Source organism: Halichoerus grypus, chromosome 2 (assembly GCF_964656455.1).
Source record: "Halichoerus grypus chromosome 2, mHalGry1.hap1.1, whole genome shotgun sequence".
Lineage (NCBI taxonomy): Eukaryota > Metazoa > Chordata > Mammalia > Carnivora > Phocidae > Halichoerus > Halichoerus grypus.
The window spans coordinates 25,506,943-25,522,698 of NC_135713.1; the positions used below are offsets into that span (position 1 = coordinate 25,506,943).

General features: G+C 46.8%; 1 protein-coding gene across 5 annotated transcripts in view; it reads left to right on the top strand.

The window, feature by feature from the left end:
* The window catches only part of NPR3 (natriuretic peptide receptor 3), a 115,250-nt gene that overhangs the window by 41,354 nt on the left and 58,140 nt on the right, over positions 1-15,756 (top strand). For 3 of the 5 annotated variants that reach the window (XM_036065580.2, XM_036065581.2, XM_036065583.2), the window contains exons 1-2: positions 3,647-4,941; positions 14,735-14,857. In XM_036065580.2, the coding sequence (XP_035921473.1) occupies positions 4,185-4,941; positions 14,735-14,857 (880 nt within the window). In that variant the 5' untranslated portion in view covers positions 3,647-4,184. Of the gene's footprint in view, positions 1-3,646; positions 4,942-12,134; positions 12,272-14,734; positions 14,858-15,756 lie in introns of those variants that run through there. The other 2 variants (XM_078066613.1, XM_036065585.2) reach the window with 2 other exon arrangements.

Consider the following 15,756-nt stretch of genomic DNA (forward strand, 5'->3'; position numbering starts at 1 on the left):
GGGTTTGTGAGGGAGAAGGTCATACAGACTGTTAAAATTGGTGGAGAAAACTTCCTTATGATAGCATTTCTAACACATTTCAAAGAATGGCATGTTGGGGTTCTCTGGGTCATGCTGTCTTTCCTGGTGGTAGAAGAATTAACATACAGACACCGGACATTTCAAAGAGCCGGCAAAGAAACAACTGAATATAGAAAACTGGTCACCTTATTTTAGTAACTTCAAGTTCAAAAATATAGTTTGTGGATATGGAGGAAAACATTTCTAAATCCTATATAAGAGTCAACTAGCTTTTGTAATAATCCTGTTTAGAGCTCACATTGCCTTTCATTTGGTTAATTTTATTTTCAGCATTTCCCTGTAACTTTCTTTTGTTTTCATTCAGCAATTGTTGCCAGAAACAATGTACTAAGTGAAAAGGTTAGGGATCTTTTTTTTTTTTTTCCATTTCACTGTTTTATAGACTTGAAAGGAACAATGTTTAGAAATTGACCCTAAGGGATGAGTTATTTCTATTTCTTTTCTTTTTTCCTTCTTTCTTGGCTTGATCCATCTTCATGTTTATAGTGCTGCAAAAATTCTATTATACTCTATTAATAATTAGCTTAGTGTGCTGTAAAACCTCAAAACTTAGCTGCATATAAAATAAAATTTTAATACAAAGAATGTTATTACTTAATGAAAATTAGCTTTGTCTCCAAACCTCTCTTACGTGGTATAATAGGTGGTACGTGCTTATTTCTAATTCAATCCCATTTTAAAATACTCTCAGGGACGAGGATGTATTTAAGTACCTCATTTTTATTCTTTGGCCTTAATTCACCATCTAGTGAGTGAGGGGTGTCAGTGTGGTGACTTCTAAAATCTTTTCCAGTTCCATGATTGGAGAACTTCATGGTATTCAAGAAATTTACATAGGCTTTCAGCTGCTTGGAAAAAATATAATTTGATGGAAAGTAAACAAACTCATAACATTAAAATTCATATACTTCTATTACTTCCTATAATGTGCACATTTTCAATTAAAATTTTTCTTTAAAAATCCTAATTTCTATAAAATAAATAAGTCCTGGGAAGGTAAGATATAGTGTGTTGACTATAGTTAAGACTGCATTGCATATTTGAAAGTTGCAAAGAGATCTTAGAAGTTCTCATCACAAGAAGAAAATTTTTGTAACCATGCATGGTGATGAAAGTTATAACTAGACTTATTGTGGTGACCATTTCCCAATATATACAAATATGGAATCATTATGTAGTACACCCGAGACTAATTTAATGTTACATATCAATTATACCTCAATTAAAAAAAAAAACCCCAACTTCTGCTCACTGGAACAATTTAAGGGGTGCTTTGAGCACCAGCAAGGGCAGTAATGCTGGCTTCTCTGGTTCTGCTCTCTAGTTTGGGGGCTCTTCCTTTCCACAGCTTGGTTTGTCCGTGCCCTTGAGTGACAAGCTGGAAGTTGAGAGCGCTGATCCAAAGGCCACCGAGAGGCTATGATAACCAAACATAAACGTACTGCCCTGGGCGTGACCCTCAGTGTGACTGGGGCAGAAGCGATCACACCCAGTGCCACTGAAACCCCAGACTCTCCTATTAAGCCCACACCACCCAGTGTGCAAAATCATATCCCCATTGGCCTGTGTTCTCCAGACACAGGGCACAGAAAGCAGTAATAGGAAACCTTGGTTCCTTCATGTCTCCTGGCAACCAGTTTGGAAATCCATTAAGACCCTTGGAATTCGTGATTTAGTCCTGTTCTCTCTCTTCCTTCCTTCCTTCCTTCCTTCCTTCCTTCCTTCCTTCCTCCCTCCCTCCTTCCTTCCCTTCCTTCTTCCCTCCCTCCCTCTTTCTTCCCAGGAGTTCAGGGAGGGTTTAATTGCTGTGAAGTGCTAAATCTCAATTTCCAGTGTGTGCAAATTACCCTCTTTGTGGAATTAAAATTTTATAAAGATGCCTCTTTTGCTATTGATTAGCAGCTCTAATTAAATAAATGAGAGTTCTTGTAGGAGTAGAAAAGTCCTACTTGAAGATTCAGGGATCATAGTGCATAATCTGAAATCTAAAAGACCCAGAAGGTGACCTGTTGTCCATAATTACATTTCCGGTGCCAGAAAGAGCGTTCAGGAGGTGCTGTAACTGGCATCCAGCGCTGTTGCTTAAAGTTGCCACGTCTCCTGTAATCCCAATTTGCCTTTTCACTGTTACAAATGAGAACGATTGCTCTTTTGGGGCCTCCCTGTTGAAAGGAAGAGAAAGGAAAAGCAAGGAAAAGAAAAGAAAAAAGAAAAGAAAGAACAACTAACAGCAAACCAACCAAACGCAGCGCCTGGGGCGGTGGCATCAGCGATAACAGCCGGCTGCAAGTTTCTGCCGAAAGAGGGCGTTGGTCTAAGACTAATAGAAATTCGTGGACCCAGTCTAATGAAAGTCCATTTAAAAACATTTTCAATTTATTTTAATTTGCGGCACTTAAGTATCAGAATTCCCCAGTCCAATGTAGCACGTTCGCACTGCAAATGACTTCGGTGTGTTGTCACTTTCAGAGGGTCAAGTTCCATCTGGACCTGCCCTGTAGCGTGGAGGACTCCCGCGAGGCCCCTCTGGCCACGGACTTCACGGCCGTTTCCATCCTTGTCTCCGCTGCTGTTGTGGCTGTGACCAGTGGCAAGACTGGGTCTCCGACACAGGACATTTCTCGGCAGTGCAGGACCGCGAGCACAGTGTCTCTCGCGACCGCGAGGAGAAGCGGTTGGAACGGACGGTGCTCCTGCACCCAAGAGACCCTCGGGTGACGATATAGGGAGGTCTCTTTAGTTCCCTGGTTTGGCAAACAAAACCTTGAGGATGCTCTTCAAACTATTCGCCACCTCCAGAAGCCGAACTCTTCGCTCGCCTTTGGGAGCAACAAGTTTCTCTTTTCCGCTTGCAGCTCGCCGGCTGAGGGTCTTTGCGTTGGGTCCCTGGAATCCTGGAAACGCGGCGACTCCAGCGCGAACCGCGCGGCCCAGAGGGAGGACGCGGGCGCGTGGCAGGGGAGAGCGGGGGAGGGAGGGGTGCAAGTACCGCCTGGGCTAGCGGGGAGTTCTAGGTCCTCGATCGAGCCGTCTGCCCTGGGACCTTGGTCCCTGTTCCCTGACCTTGTGCCAGGGGACTGGGAAGGTCGGGTGCCCGCCCCGAGTTGCCGCGTCAGGAGGGAATTTGGCTGGAGTGAGAAAGAGGTGAGAGTGAGCGGGATTTACCGATTTTTGCAACGAAGCTACAAATTTCTAGGACCACCCCCTTCCTCTAATCCTGTTGTTTTTTGCACAGTGTGTGTGCCTGCGCTCATTTACTTTCAAACACATTTCCCTTTTTAAAGCCTGGAGCTGGAGAAGGCGCTGCCGCGTGCGGGGCCAGGGTAAGGCGGGGGACCCCAGAGGCGGTGCGGTGTGCTGGGGACTCCCGCCGGTGCGGACGTGGGCGACTGCGGCTTTAAGGACAAGGCCGGGGGCTGGCTGGGAGTTGTTGGGGTTAGGGACCGGGGAGGGGTGGGAAGGTAGGGGTGTGGGGAGGAGCCCTGATGTAAGAATGTTAATGAGAGGCTCCCCCAGCCCAGCCCCCACCACTCCCCACCCCCACCCACCCCACCCGCTGGAAATACAAGCCCAGCCTCGGAGCGCCTTGTGTGGTAACACGCTCCGCCGCTGCCACGCTATTTAAACGCGGGCTATGGATCCAGGAACCGGCGCGAATCAATGAGATCAAACGCGGGGGAGATGCACCGTCAATTACAAGCACTTGGACAAGTCTAACTTTTTTTTCTTTTACAAATACGCTTTCAAAAGCAATCTTAGCAACGCCCAAATAAGAAGCCACCTCTAAGCAAAATAGTATATATAAAGGGAGGGCGAATATATATATATATATTTATAAGTATATATATATAAATATATTACAGGCGTACAGGTTTACACGCGGTGAACTTTTTCTTCCTTTTCTTTCTCTCTTTTTTTTAAACGAGTGACACTGCAAAGAAAGACTCTTCCTCTCTGTCTTTTGGCGAAGGGGGTATTCTATTTTCTTAGAGCGCCCAAGGGGGCGCAGGGACCTCGGAGAGAAGAGTGGGGAGGAAAGAGGAAGGGTGGGTGGGGGGCAGAGGGCGAGTCGGCAGCGAGGGCAGGCTCTTTCCTGCGGCACGATGCCGTCCCTGCTGGTGCTCACTTTCTCCGCGTGCGTCTTGCTTGTCTGGGCGTTGCTGGTCGGCAGCACCCGTGGCGGTGGCGGCGGGGGCGCCAGCCTCGGCGGAGGGCGCCGGGAGAGAGAAGCGCTGCAGCCGCAGAAGATCGAGGTGCTGGTGCTGTTGCCCCAGGACGACTCGTACCTGTTCTCCCTGGCCCGGGTGCGGCCGGCCATCGAATACGCGCTGCGCAGCGTGGAGGGCAACGGGACCGAGCGGCGGCTTCTGCCACCCGGCACTCGCTTCCAGGTGGCCTACGAAGACTCGGACTGCGGCAACCGCGCACTTTTCAGCCTGGTGGACCGCGTGGCGGCGGCGCGCGGCGCCAAGCCGGATCTCATCCTGGGGCCGGTGTGCGAGTACGCAGCAGCGCCGGTGGCCCGGCTTGCGTCGCACTGGGACCTGCCTATGCTGTCGGCAGGGGCACTGGCCGCCGGCTTCCAGCACAAGGACACGGAGTACTCGCACCTCACGCGCGTGGCGCCCGCATACGCTAAAATGGGTGAGATGATGCTCGCCCTATTCCGCCACCACCAGTGGAGCCGCGCCGCACTGGTCTACAGCGATGACAAGCTGGAGCGGAACTGCTACTTCACCCTCGAAGGGGTCCACGAGGTCTTCCAGGAGGAGGGCTTGCACACGTCCGCCTACAATTTCGATGAGACCAAAGACTTGGACCTGGACGACATAGTGCGCTACATCCAGGCCAGTGAGCGAGGTGAGCAGGAGTGCGCCCCGGAATTCCGGCCCTAACCCAACCGCTCTGGGCGGCTCTCCCTACACACCCGTCCGCTCCTCTGCGGACCCTACTACCCCCTGCTGCACCGAGGACCCGGGGAGGACGCGCACGCGGGGATTCGCCCGGGTGTGCACCGTTTGGCTGCGACAACCTTTGACCATCTCCCTTCGCGGTCGCGGGGTGAATACAGAGGTCCGAGGGGGGTGGTGGAGCCTGGGGGAGGGGCGTTTGGGCCTGCAGCTCCCGAGTGCCCAGTCCGACAGGTGCTGTCAAATCGCTTGGGTTTTTCTTCCTCTCTCGCCCTTCGCCAGCGCCCTGCTGCAACCAGGGTCTGAAAGCGTCCCGCGGCCGAGAGAATTTGTTACTCAGTCCTTTACCATCGTGCGCCCCCTCCTAGTGCGGAAGCATGTTTATTCGCTCCACAACTGGCTAGCGGCTACTTGTCTAGCTTGGTTCCAAGGGTTTCCTTGGCTGCACCTTCCACAAATCCCAGCTTTCTTTTAAAGGGTCATTGTTTCGCCCTTCTCATTCCTTCCGTGGCCCTTATAAACGAGCCTCTGTGGTTTCCACCAAAAATGCCTCGCTGTGTCTGGACTCAGGCGACGCTCACTCCCCGCCCCCCCCCCCCCCCACCCCGCGCGTTCGGCACCAAGGTCTCTAAAGCGCCCCGAGCGAGGCTTTGCGAGAGCGCGCGCTGGGGAAGCGAGCGCTTACAGCCTTTGCACGTGTGCCCCAAGTTTTCTCCCCGGGTCTGTGGGAGTTTGAATAACTACCAAACCGGACAAAGCTCGAGGCTGAGGATGGCGGCTACCGGTGCAGGGAGCAGGGAGCCGGAGGAGAAGCGGGTGGTCGAGGATACCTAATCGCAGAAGACCCCAGTGCGGCCCATTTTACTGCAGTGTAGGCTGCGTGAAGGTGGGCTGAGATCCCAGCATAGTGCATTCCCTCTTTCCTGGTGTCAGGTTTGGGGTGCAGAGTCCCCGGGGGGAGCCGGGGAACCCACCTCGGCTCCCCCCTCGGCACGCACGCGCCTGGATGGCCAGTGGTGCAGTCGGGGCAAAGTTCCCCACGACCCCACGCGGGGAGGCCACAGGCGAGAGAGGGCTGAGCCAAACACAGGGCTGGTCCACGACTCGGCACGGCCACGCTCCTGGGCGCTGTGGCCGTGGGACACAGCGCAACCGGAAGCTAGAAGCCTCAGGAACAGGTGAGAGTGGGCAGAAGCTCCCTGGAGGATGGCGCCGTGGTCGCCCCCTCGCCCAGGATGGCCACTCGGACTGGGGAGTAAACGCACTCTAGAGAGAAGAGGTGGGAGGTGTTGACAGTGTTGACAGTGGGGATGCATGGCCAAGTTTTGAGCGTCTGAACTCCAGGCTGTCTGCGCCGAATCACTGCCAGACAAGCAGGCGGGGCGCCGGTTTTGCTGATTATGAAAAACCGCTGCGGACTCGTCACGCCCGGCGGAGAAACCCACATCTACTTCTTTCCCCTCTCCCAGTCCCCAGGTTCTTGCAGAGCCCTGTAGACCTCAGGTTGCCCTGTGTCCCCGGAACCTGATTCTTCAGCTCTGGTTTTCAGGGCACGAAGGGCTGGAGATGGCGGGGGGGGGGGGGGCGGGGGGGCGGGAGGCGGTGTTATCCTGAGGGCGCGAGCCGCGGTCTGCCAACCCGTCTATGCTGCCACAGCCCTGAAGGTCTAAATGCTGGCGGTGACCCATGCACACACGGCCTGAGATCCATGGCCTAAGTGGAGCAGTCGGCCCCATGAGGGCAGATCGCGGCCACCGGTCCCCTCAGCCTCACAATGGTGTGTCTGAGGCAAGGGGTAGGGAGGTGCTAGTGCCCTGCTAGGCCTGGGGGCTTCAGAGAGCTTGGACTACAGTCTGGTGCCGCGGATTAATTTAATCCCGGAAGCCTCATAGCTGTTCCCAGGTCTTTTTGCTGCTTCTCCTTCTCCTCTCTCGCTCTCTCTCTTTTTTTTTTTTTTTGTTTGAATTTAGTGGTGAAAGTTTGCTGGGCTGAACTGTATGTTTTGCAGGTGATGAGGCTACCATTCATATTCTAAAGTCTATTTCCAACAGTGACTTGGCAGAAGGATAAATATTCATAAATATAAAACAAAACCGTTTCTCTACTAAGTCTTCTCCCCCACTCCCTGTTGCCCTACCCTCCGGTGAAAGTTGCTTGATCACAAAGCTCTCTCTGGGGATCTTTTACTAATCACCCTTACTTTGCCACAAGTGGTTAAAGTGTTAAATAGGGCTTCAGTTCAGGGGTTCCGTGGAGTTTGACTTCCAGAGCACCTGCCCTGGCAAAAGAGGTTGGGCTGCTGCTACTAAGCCTCATACCTCAGGCTGCTCAGCTAAAGTGGCGGTAGCTGGGGCAGCCCACGCTGGGGATGCTGGGAGGGTTACGTGAGCGAACACGTGGAATGTGCTGAAACAGTGCCAGGCACATACCGGATGCTCAGTCAATGTGACGTTTGATTATGGTTATTATTTTATATATATGATGATAATCGTCCTTACCGAGGTGAGGCCATGCCTTGGGGAGAGAACCCTGGCAGGAGGAGCAGATGCTCTGGCTTTGGGGTCCCCTCTCCTCTGCTGCATGGCCCCGGGCAAGGCATTTACCTTCTCTGAGCCGGGATTTCCTCCTGCTGGAACAGTGGGGTCAGATGGCCTCTTCACGCTGACCTGGGGTTTGGATTTGTGCTCACTCAAATATTAAAAACATAACCGACCACAATTTTGTCCTCGAAAACTCCATATGAAACATCGCAGAACCAGAGAGTGACTGTCCGCCCCCCCCCATCTTTTGGCGGTAACATTCTTAGCACTTTTTCTGAACTTATTTTCATCTTTAAAATCATATCGCGAATGTTTGAATTTCCTAACGGGTAAAAACTGATAAATGCCACCATCTCAAATAATAATATGACTAAAATTTCACTTGGCTATGTGCTGTGCTGTAAAATGAAGAACTGAGGGGAACTGATCATTCCTTTTAGGGATTTACCATCAAGGTCAATAATTAAAAATGTTTTCCCTGTCTTTTGTCTTTAGCCAACATAGAACATCACCGAAATACACACGCCTGAGTCTATATCAGTAAAAACATAATGATCTTTACTTAAAACTTATTCAATTCTACAGTCCACGACTGCCCTCAGTATTCTATAGTCAGCAATAAATTTATTTTTTAAAAAGACAAGTTTAAAAATAACAATTTTTTCAAGCAATAGAAGCTAGCAGTTGTTTTGTCTATGCATCTTAGGAGACGCAGAACTAGAAGTAGTGTACACACACATTTTTGTATGAAGAACTGTAGTTTTATCCTTTTAGTTATTAGTATGTCATTGATGTGGGCCTGCTAACAACTATAGAGACAATAGTATTTAATCAGTACAAGAGCCACTTATTTTTAGATTTAGGCTGGGGTAAATGACCAAATGGTTGGTTGATCAGCAGAATTTTCAAGCAAAGAATGCATGATAAGTGTAAAATAACTAACAGACAGCAGGGGAAAAAATGAAGCATTGTAAGCTGCAGTGTAGAAACTCTGAAAGTCTTTGGAGTGGATGGACCTTTGTGAACAATAAAAATAAAAGTGCAATCTATTTTGCAAATGAAACCCATTGCTGTATAGTGTAGAAACGGCCAGAAAGAAGTCTTTTTTAAAAAAAGATACTAATTTTATGGGAGTTAGTTATACAGTTACATAGATGAAAAAGTCAGAAGATTACCCAAGCCTAATTAGGAACAAGAGTTTGCTGCCTCGTACTTTCCATGTCTGACTTGCCAGAGGAAAGCACTTTGAGCTCTTGCAGTGATTTCTGTAGGTATTTGACTTCATACCTCTAAATAACATGTGACTTCGATTATTTCAGTTTGAGGGTTTCTCTCTTGCCATCCCAGGGGCAGATGATAATTTAGTTCTCTTCTCCTGTGTATTAACTACATGCTTGAGCTCTCCTTGCAGACATCCTTTTTTTTTTTTTTACCTTATTTTAATTAAAAATTTTTTTTATTAACATATAATGTATTATTTGTTTCAGGGGTACAGGTCTGTGATTCATCAGTCTTACACAATTCACAGCGCTCACCATAGCACATACCCTCCCCAATGTCTATCATCCAGCCACCCCATCCCTCCCAGCCCCCACCATTCCAGCAACCCTCAGTTTGTTTCCTGAGATTAAGAGTCTCTTATGGTTTGTCTCCCTCTCTGGTTTCATCTTGTTTCATTTTTCCCTCCCTTCCCCTATGATCCTCTGTCTTGTTTCTCAAATTCCTCATATCAGTGAGATCATATGATACTTGTCTTTCTGTGATTGACTTATTTTGCTTAGCATAATACCCTCTAGTTCCATCCACGTCGTTGCAAATGGCAAGATTTCATTCCTTTTGATGGCTGCATAATATTCCATTTGTGTGTGTGTGTGTGTGTGTGTGTGTGTGTGTGTGTGTGTGGTATATATATATATATATATATATATATATATATATATATCACATTTTCTTTATCTTTGCAGACATCCTTTCAGAATGGTTGTATAAGAATTTTTAGTTAGCTCAGCTTTTAGTGTCTATATCATTATTGCCTTCTAAATGCTATTTGTAGTTGGACCATATCAGCTATTACAATGACATTTCCTGCTTTGCTCTAGCTTTCCTTGGGTTAAAAAAAAGTCCATTTTTGCTTGTTTGCTTAGTTTCCTATGGCGTTACAACTAAATCATCCATCAACTCTATTGTAAGCCCCTGAGATGCTCCGGTTTGGTTATTTTCTAAGCAGATTGCACAGTTGTCACTCTGGATTCTTTCTTTAACACCCCCCTGCAACTCCCATTGCCTCTCTCTCTCTCTGACTAGATCCCTAGGTGTTCCTTTTTCTTAGTTTGTGTTCTTGTTTTGGTGGAGCACTTCCTCCAGGAGCTTTCTCAGAAAGGATATAGGAGAGCTAAAGCTTGATACATTGCATGACCGAAAATGTCTTCATTCTACCCTTAAGCATTTTTATGGAATTCTAGGTTGGAAATCATTTTCCCTCAAGATCTGAAGGATTGTCTTACAAATTCCTATGTTGCTACTAGGAAGCTTGAATCAATTTGGATTCTTGACCTATTGTTTGTTATCTGTTATTTTTTTCCTGAAAAATTTTAGAATTTTCTCTTTGCTCTCAAAGTTTTAACATTTCGTTATGATGTACTTTCATGCCAGTATCTTGCCTTATGCATGTCAGGGTATTGGGGGGTACACCTCTTCAGTTCAGAGACTCATGTCTTTTAGTTCTGAAAAAATTTCTTAAATTATTTCTTTTATCCCCTTCATTTTCTCTGTTTGTCTTTCTAGAATTTGTATTATTTGGATGTTAGACTTCCTGGATTGAAACTCTACCTTCCTTACCTCTTTTCTCCTATTTACTGCCTGTCTTTTAAGAAGAAATTCCTCTCATTTAGATATTTCTTTGCTCCCCAAATTTCTATTAAGTTTTGGTTTCTAATTTCTGCTATCATATTTTCAATTTGCAGCACATGGCATATATTGCTTTGCTTCCATAAAGTAACATCTCTTTTCTTTTTTAAGCTTAGAATTAAATGGAAAATGGATGCAAGAGTCAGATGGAGAATGTGAATATATGTTTTTTTATTTTTTATCTTTTTTTAAAGATTTTATTTATTTGACAGAGAGAGAGACAGTGAGAGAGGGAACACAAGCAGGGGGACTGGAAGAGGGAGAAGCAGGCTCCCCGCTGAGCGGGGAACCCGATGTGGGGCTCGATCCCAGGACCCCGGGATCATGACCTGAGCCGAAGGCAGCCGCTTAACGGACTGAGCCACCCAGGCCCCCGAATATATGTTTTTTTAAAAGACTTTATTTATTTGAGAGAGAGCGTGTGAGCAAACACGAATGGGGGGAGGAGCAGAGGGAGAGGGAGAAACAGACTCCCCACTGAGCAGGGAGCCCAATTCGGGGCTTGATCCCAGGACCCCGAGATCACGACCTGAGCAGAAGGCAGACGCTTAACCAACTGAGCCACCCAGGTGCCCCGAAAATATGCTTTTATTATTGATAAAACCAATCGGAAAACATGGATTTAGATTTGTTACCAGAAAGGCCTATTTACTGTTACTTCTCCCTTAATATGTGCCCTCTGCAAGCAGACATGCACCCAAAAGAGGAAGGAAGAAAGGACCCAGCATGCCATTTTTGTTTTCAGACTCACCTCACCAATCCAACAATTTACTCCTTTTCCTCTGGGTGGTGGTGGGGGACGGAGGGATAAATGAAGGCACATTGAGGGATGAGGAGTCTCACCCTCTTAGAGGTTACTCCAGATGGAAATGTGAGACCGGGGAAAAGATATCCCCCCTAACTCAGGTGTGTCACCTGGACTGTTTCTGGTTCTCTGAATTGGCTTCTGTAGCCACCCTTTAACACTTCTCTCTGCCATTCTTAGAGTGATTGCAAAGTCACTTCCAGAAGACACTGGGAGTCAGATAGTGGAGGATGCCATGGGACATCACAAGTCTTTGGCAAAGACAGAAATAGAGCAGAATGATGAACAGTCCATCTAGAAACTTAGAATCACACCATCATCCCTCCTTTTACAAGTTTAACAATTTGACCAAAAAGTGAGTATTTATATATTTAACTATACTTAACTACAGCACAAATTGTCTTAATTGACCATCATTTAAGCAGCTCACAAGATTAGCTGCAGCTCTTTTGCTCCACACACTTTGACTGTTGGTGAATGCTGGTCATTATATCTTCTCCTGATTATGGCCACACGCTTCTCACACTTGTCTATATACTCTCCAAGAGTTGTCGCCAAATCTGTTTATACCAGTTGTATTTATTATAATACATGTGTAATTTAATTAGTTATTATATAAACTGATGAAACATGAGTAGGAGGAGAAAGCTATTTTAGTGAAAACTATTTTAAACCTTCTGGCAGATTGTATAAAGGCAAGTTGCTAAAAATAGTTGCTGTTGAATTAGGCATGAATGAAACAGCCATATGGGATTAGGAAACACCCTACAAATCTAGAAGGATTCTGCATTCTCTCTGCTTTGCCCGTGTCTGTAAGTGCTTGCTCCAACTTCAGCTGGATGATAATGTGCGTTATGGGCTTCTTTTATGCAAGAAAAACAATATCCTGCCTGTGAACTTGGAAATTAGTTCTCACAAAGGAGGGTTTAACTGCATGGTCGACACAAAATGGATGAGATCTAAAATAATCAAAGTCTGCTCAGATAGACACACTGCTGATCCGTGTCACTCTTTCTCAGTCCCAGCAGGTATTGACATTTAAAGAAAGAGTGTGTCTGTCAGAGGGCTTGGTCTTTGTGGTGATGGGAATACGGAGAGGGAGATGGGCCAGAGCTGTAAAAATAGACAAAGAAGTGACAGGGGGGCAGTGTCAGGCGGAGCATCCAGGACTTAGGGAAGCTTATGTTCTGGCCTGAGGACACAGCCTGTTAGGTCCTGGGCTAGGTTTAGCACTTCCGTGGATGCTTCTGGTTACCAAGGCCTGATGCCTTTGGATGCCTGAATCCTCCAACTGACCTCCCTGATTCAGATTCCATCCTCACTAACATCCTACTGCTTACACTATGGCTTCTCATTTGGCATGCTCAGGGACATGTTGATGCAAATGTGTGTGTGACCATTGGGGTCCTCATTGAAATGAAGTAATCTGCATTTAGGAGTATCTAAAAACATCTGAGCTAGATTATTGGGATTCTGCTTCTAAGCAATGACTCTACTCTTCATGTGCCGATAGAATTAGGTTCTATATCTGGGGGTTTAGGGCCAGACTCCGGACTATGATCAGTTGATCACAAAATGATGGGGGCTGCTGGTGGACGGTCAGCTAGAGCCTCCGGGGTCCTTCTGTAGATGCCCACTCTTGGAATCTGCACTCTTCAAACTTGTCTAGCCTCAGCCTTTTCCTTATTGGCCGCTCTGTGGGACACCGTGGCTCTTTTTATCATTTCAAGGGACTAAAATTGAATCAGAGCTGAAACAAGAGTGTAGGTCCTAATGAGGGATGAAGAGTTTCTTTCAAAGCTTCCTTGCTGAGGCATCTTGGAGTTTGACTATTTATTCCAAATATATACCAGTATTTCTAGGCACAAACAACACCTACTCCCACAGTTACAGACCTTATGGAATTTTGTATTGTTAAAACTTGTTCTCCAGAGCGTGAGCCTGCACAGCGAGCCCTTCTGTAGTAAGAAATGTCAGAGTCACGATCTAACACTCTGAATTAACATGTGTAATAAACGACATATCAACAGGCGCCTAACCCTTCGTGCGTGTTGCCAAGGCAGCTTTGGCCCAGCCTGGAGTTTGTTTGACGTCTTTCAGCACCCATGCTTTTACAAAGAACAGACACATCACAGAGGGCTGGCGTGTGTGGTGATAATGTGGGGACAGGCCCCCTGGGCCTCCCCGGGTCTCCTCTCTCCGTGTATGCAGCGAAACACAGTGGTCTGCGTCATGGGGACCAGGGGCCACCGACAGTGATGGAATTAACTGGATGACAGCCAGGTACCCGCTTCACGCCGGCTTGGTGTAGCTCTTACATGGCAGGCCACAAGGTTCTGGAGCTGCCTATTATTATTATACAAACCTGGCAGTGTGGGTACAAACGGAGAGAACATGAGGAGGGTCCTGGAGTCTCGTTAACTATTTCCTATACACGTTGAGACAGCTTGAGAGAAATGTTTCAACATTCAGACAGCAGAAAACTTACACCACTGGCTGCATCCTCTGATTTGCCAAACCACTGTTCTCCCTAGAGCCATTCAGTTTGCTTTCTCAGGAAAATGTGTTTACCATGCTGTGCAGTGCAAAAAGCTGTTGATACTCTTCACTGGCTTATATTGGGCAAATCTGATGATATCTTTGAAGTCTTTTTTAAAAAACTTGATTTTGAAATAATTTTATACTTTTGGGAAAGATGGAAGAAAGCGTAAGAAACCTCTGTGCAGCCTTGACCTCGACTGTCACCAGCTGTAACATTTTGCCCCATATGCTTTCACTCCAGATCTCTCCCCCACTCTTTCCCTTCCTACCACCGTCAAACACACACACACACACACACACACACACACACACACACACACACACGTATCTTTTTAGGAACCATTTGAGAAGTAAGTAGAGCCATCATGCTCCCTCACCCTTAAATACTTAGGTGCTCCCCAAGAACAAGGGCACTCACTTACAAAGCCACAGTATAAGTAGGAAAAGCAAAAACTTTTAACACAGTTGCAATACTGCTATCTAATTTACTATCTAACTTACCCAAATTTTCCCAGTTGTCTCAATAATGCCCTTTATAGCAAAACTTTTATTATTATTATTTTTTTAAGGTGCAGGATCACACATTTAGTTTTCTGTGCCTCGAGGTCTTTTTGGGGGTTAGAACATTTCCAAAGCTGGGTTTTTGGCTGCTCTTCTGATTGGATTCACGTTGCCCATTTTGACCTTTTTGGTCCCGGGTGTTCATGCGTGTGCTCCCATGGTTGGTGATGGGGGCTTCCATCACCTGGTTATGCGGGCGTCCGCTCGCTTTCTCCACTGTCAAGCTACTCTTCTTTCCCTCTGTAATTACTAAGTCATGAGTGAGGAGGTGCTTTAGGGCTATATTAGTCCCTGGTTCCTTGTCAGACGTCCCCACCCCTGGTTTCCGCGTCCTCGCTGGCCTGTGGGAAAGGGCGTTTCACACGTGTTGTTTGTTCCTCCCTCCCCAGTGGTGATCATGTGTGCGAGCAGCGACACCGTCCGGGGCATCATGCTGGCGGCGCACAAGCATGGGATGACCAGTGGAGACTACGCCTTCTTCAACATTGAGCTCTTCAACAGTTCTTCCTACGGTAACTGTGCTTCCAGTTTCCCCTCTCTCTAAGGTGTCCAAAGAGGTCCTGAGAAAGCCAGTAATTTGAATTACCTCAATAGACTTGGTCCCATAAAAAGGAACTTAGAAATTTGTGATATTGAACACTCCCAGGACTTCTCGTAAGTTCTCAAGCTTTTCTTCTCTGAGAACTCAGAGCAAGAAGATACCTCCTACTTGGGGTAGTCACGGATTGTCTGGGAGTGAACATCGCTCCCTCCAGTGCTCTGGATGGTCATAAATCCAGGCCCTAACGACCCCTCTCAAACGTGTTTCCCACTGCAGGTTACCACCGTGATGGACGGTTGGAATATTTTAATGAGATTTGGGCATGATTTTTAATAGAATAGACTAGACTATATCGATGTAATAGAACATGTCAAAGTGTGTCACACATGCAAGTGTATTATTTCACAAAGCTTTTATTTTGGTAATATAATTGTATGTGTCTATATATCTAAGCAGGTTACACATAGGGTTTTGTAATGGGCTGCAGTGTGAAAAATAAAATAACCATTAGTGTAAATTGAGGTAAAAGCATTTTTTAAAGCTACTGCTCCCAGCCCCACTTCCTTCCAGATTACTGTCCGTTCAGCCTCCCCTATATAGAAGTTTGAGATCCACCAACACATATGATTGAAAGCATATGATTCCTTGAGATGGATCTGGGGAAGTTCCCAGTGTTCCTGGGATGGAGGGTGTTTAAAAAGGCCATGAAAATCACAGGTACAAAACATTTCCTCCATATGTGATTAGGGCTCTCTCTGAAGGAGACAGCGTAGGACAATGGAACATTTTCGCAAATACTGCACATTGCCTGCTCAAAACTGAGCAATTATAGGGAATCATAAGTGTTACTTGTCACAAAGGGCTTGTTTA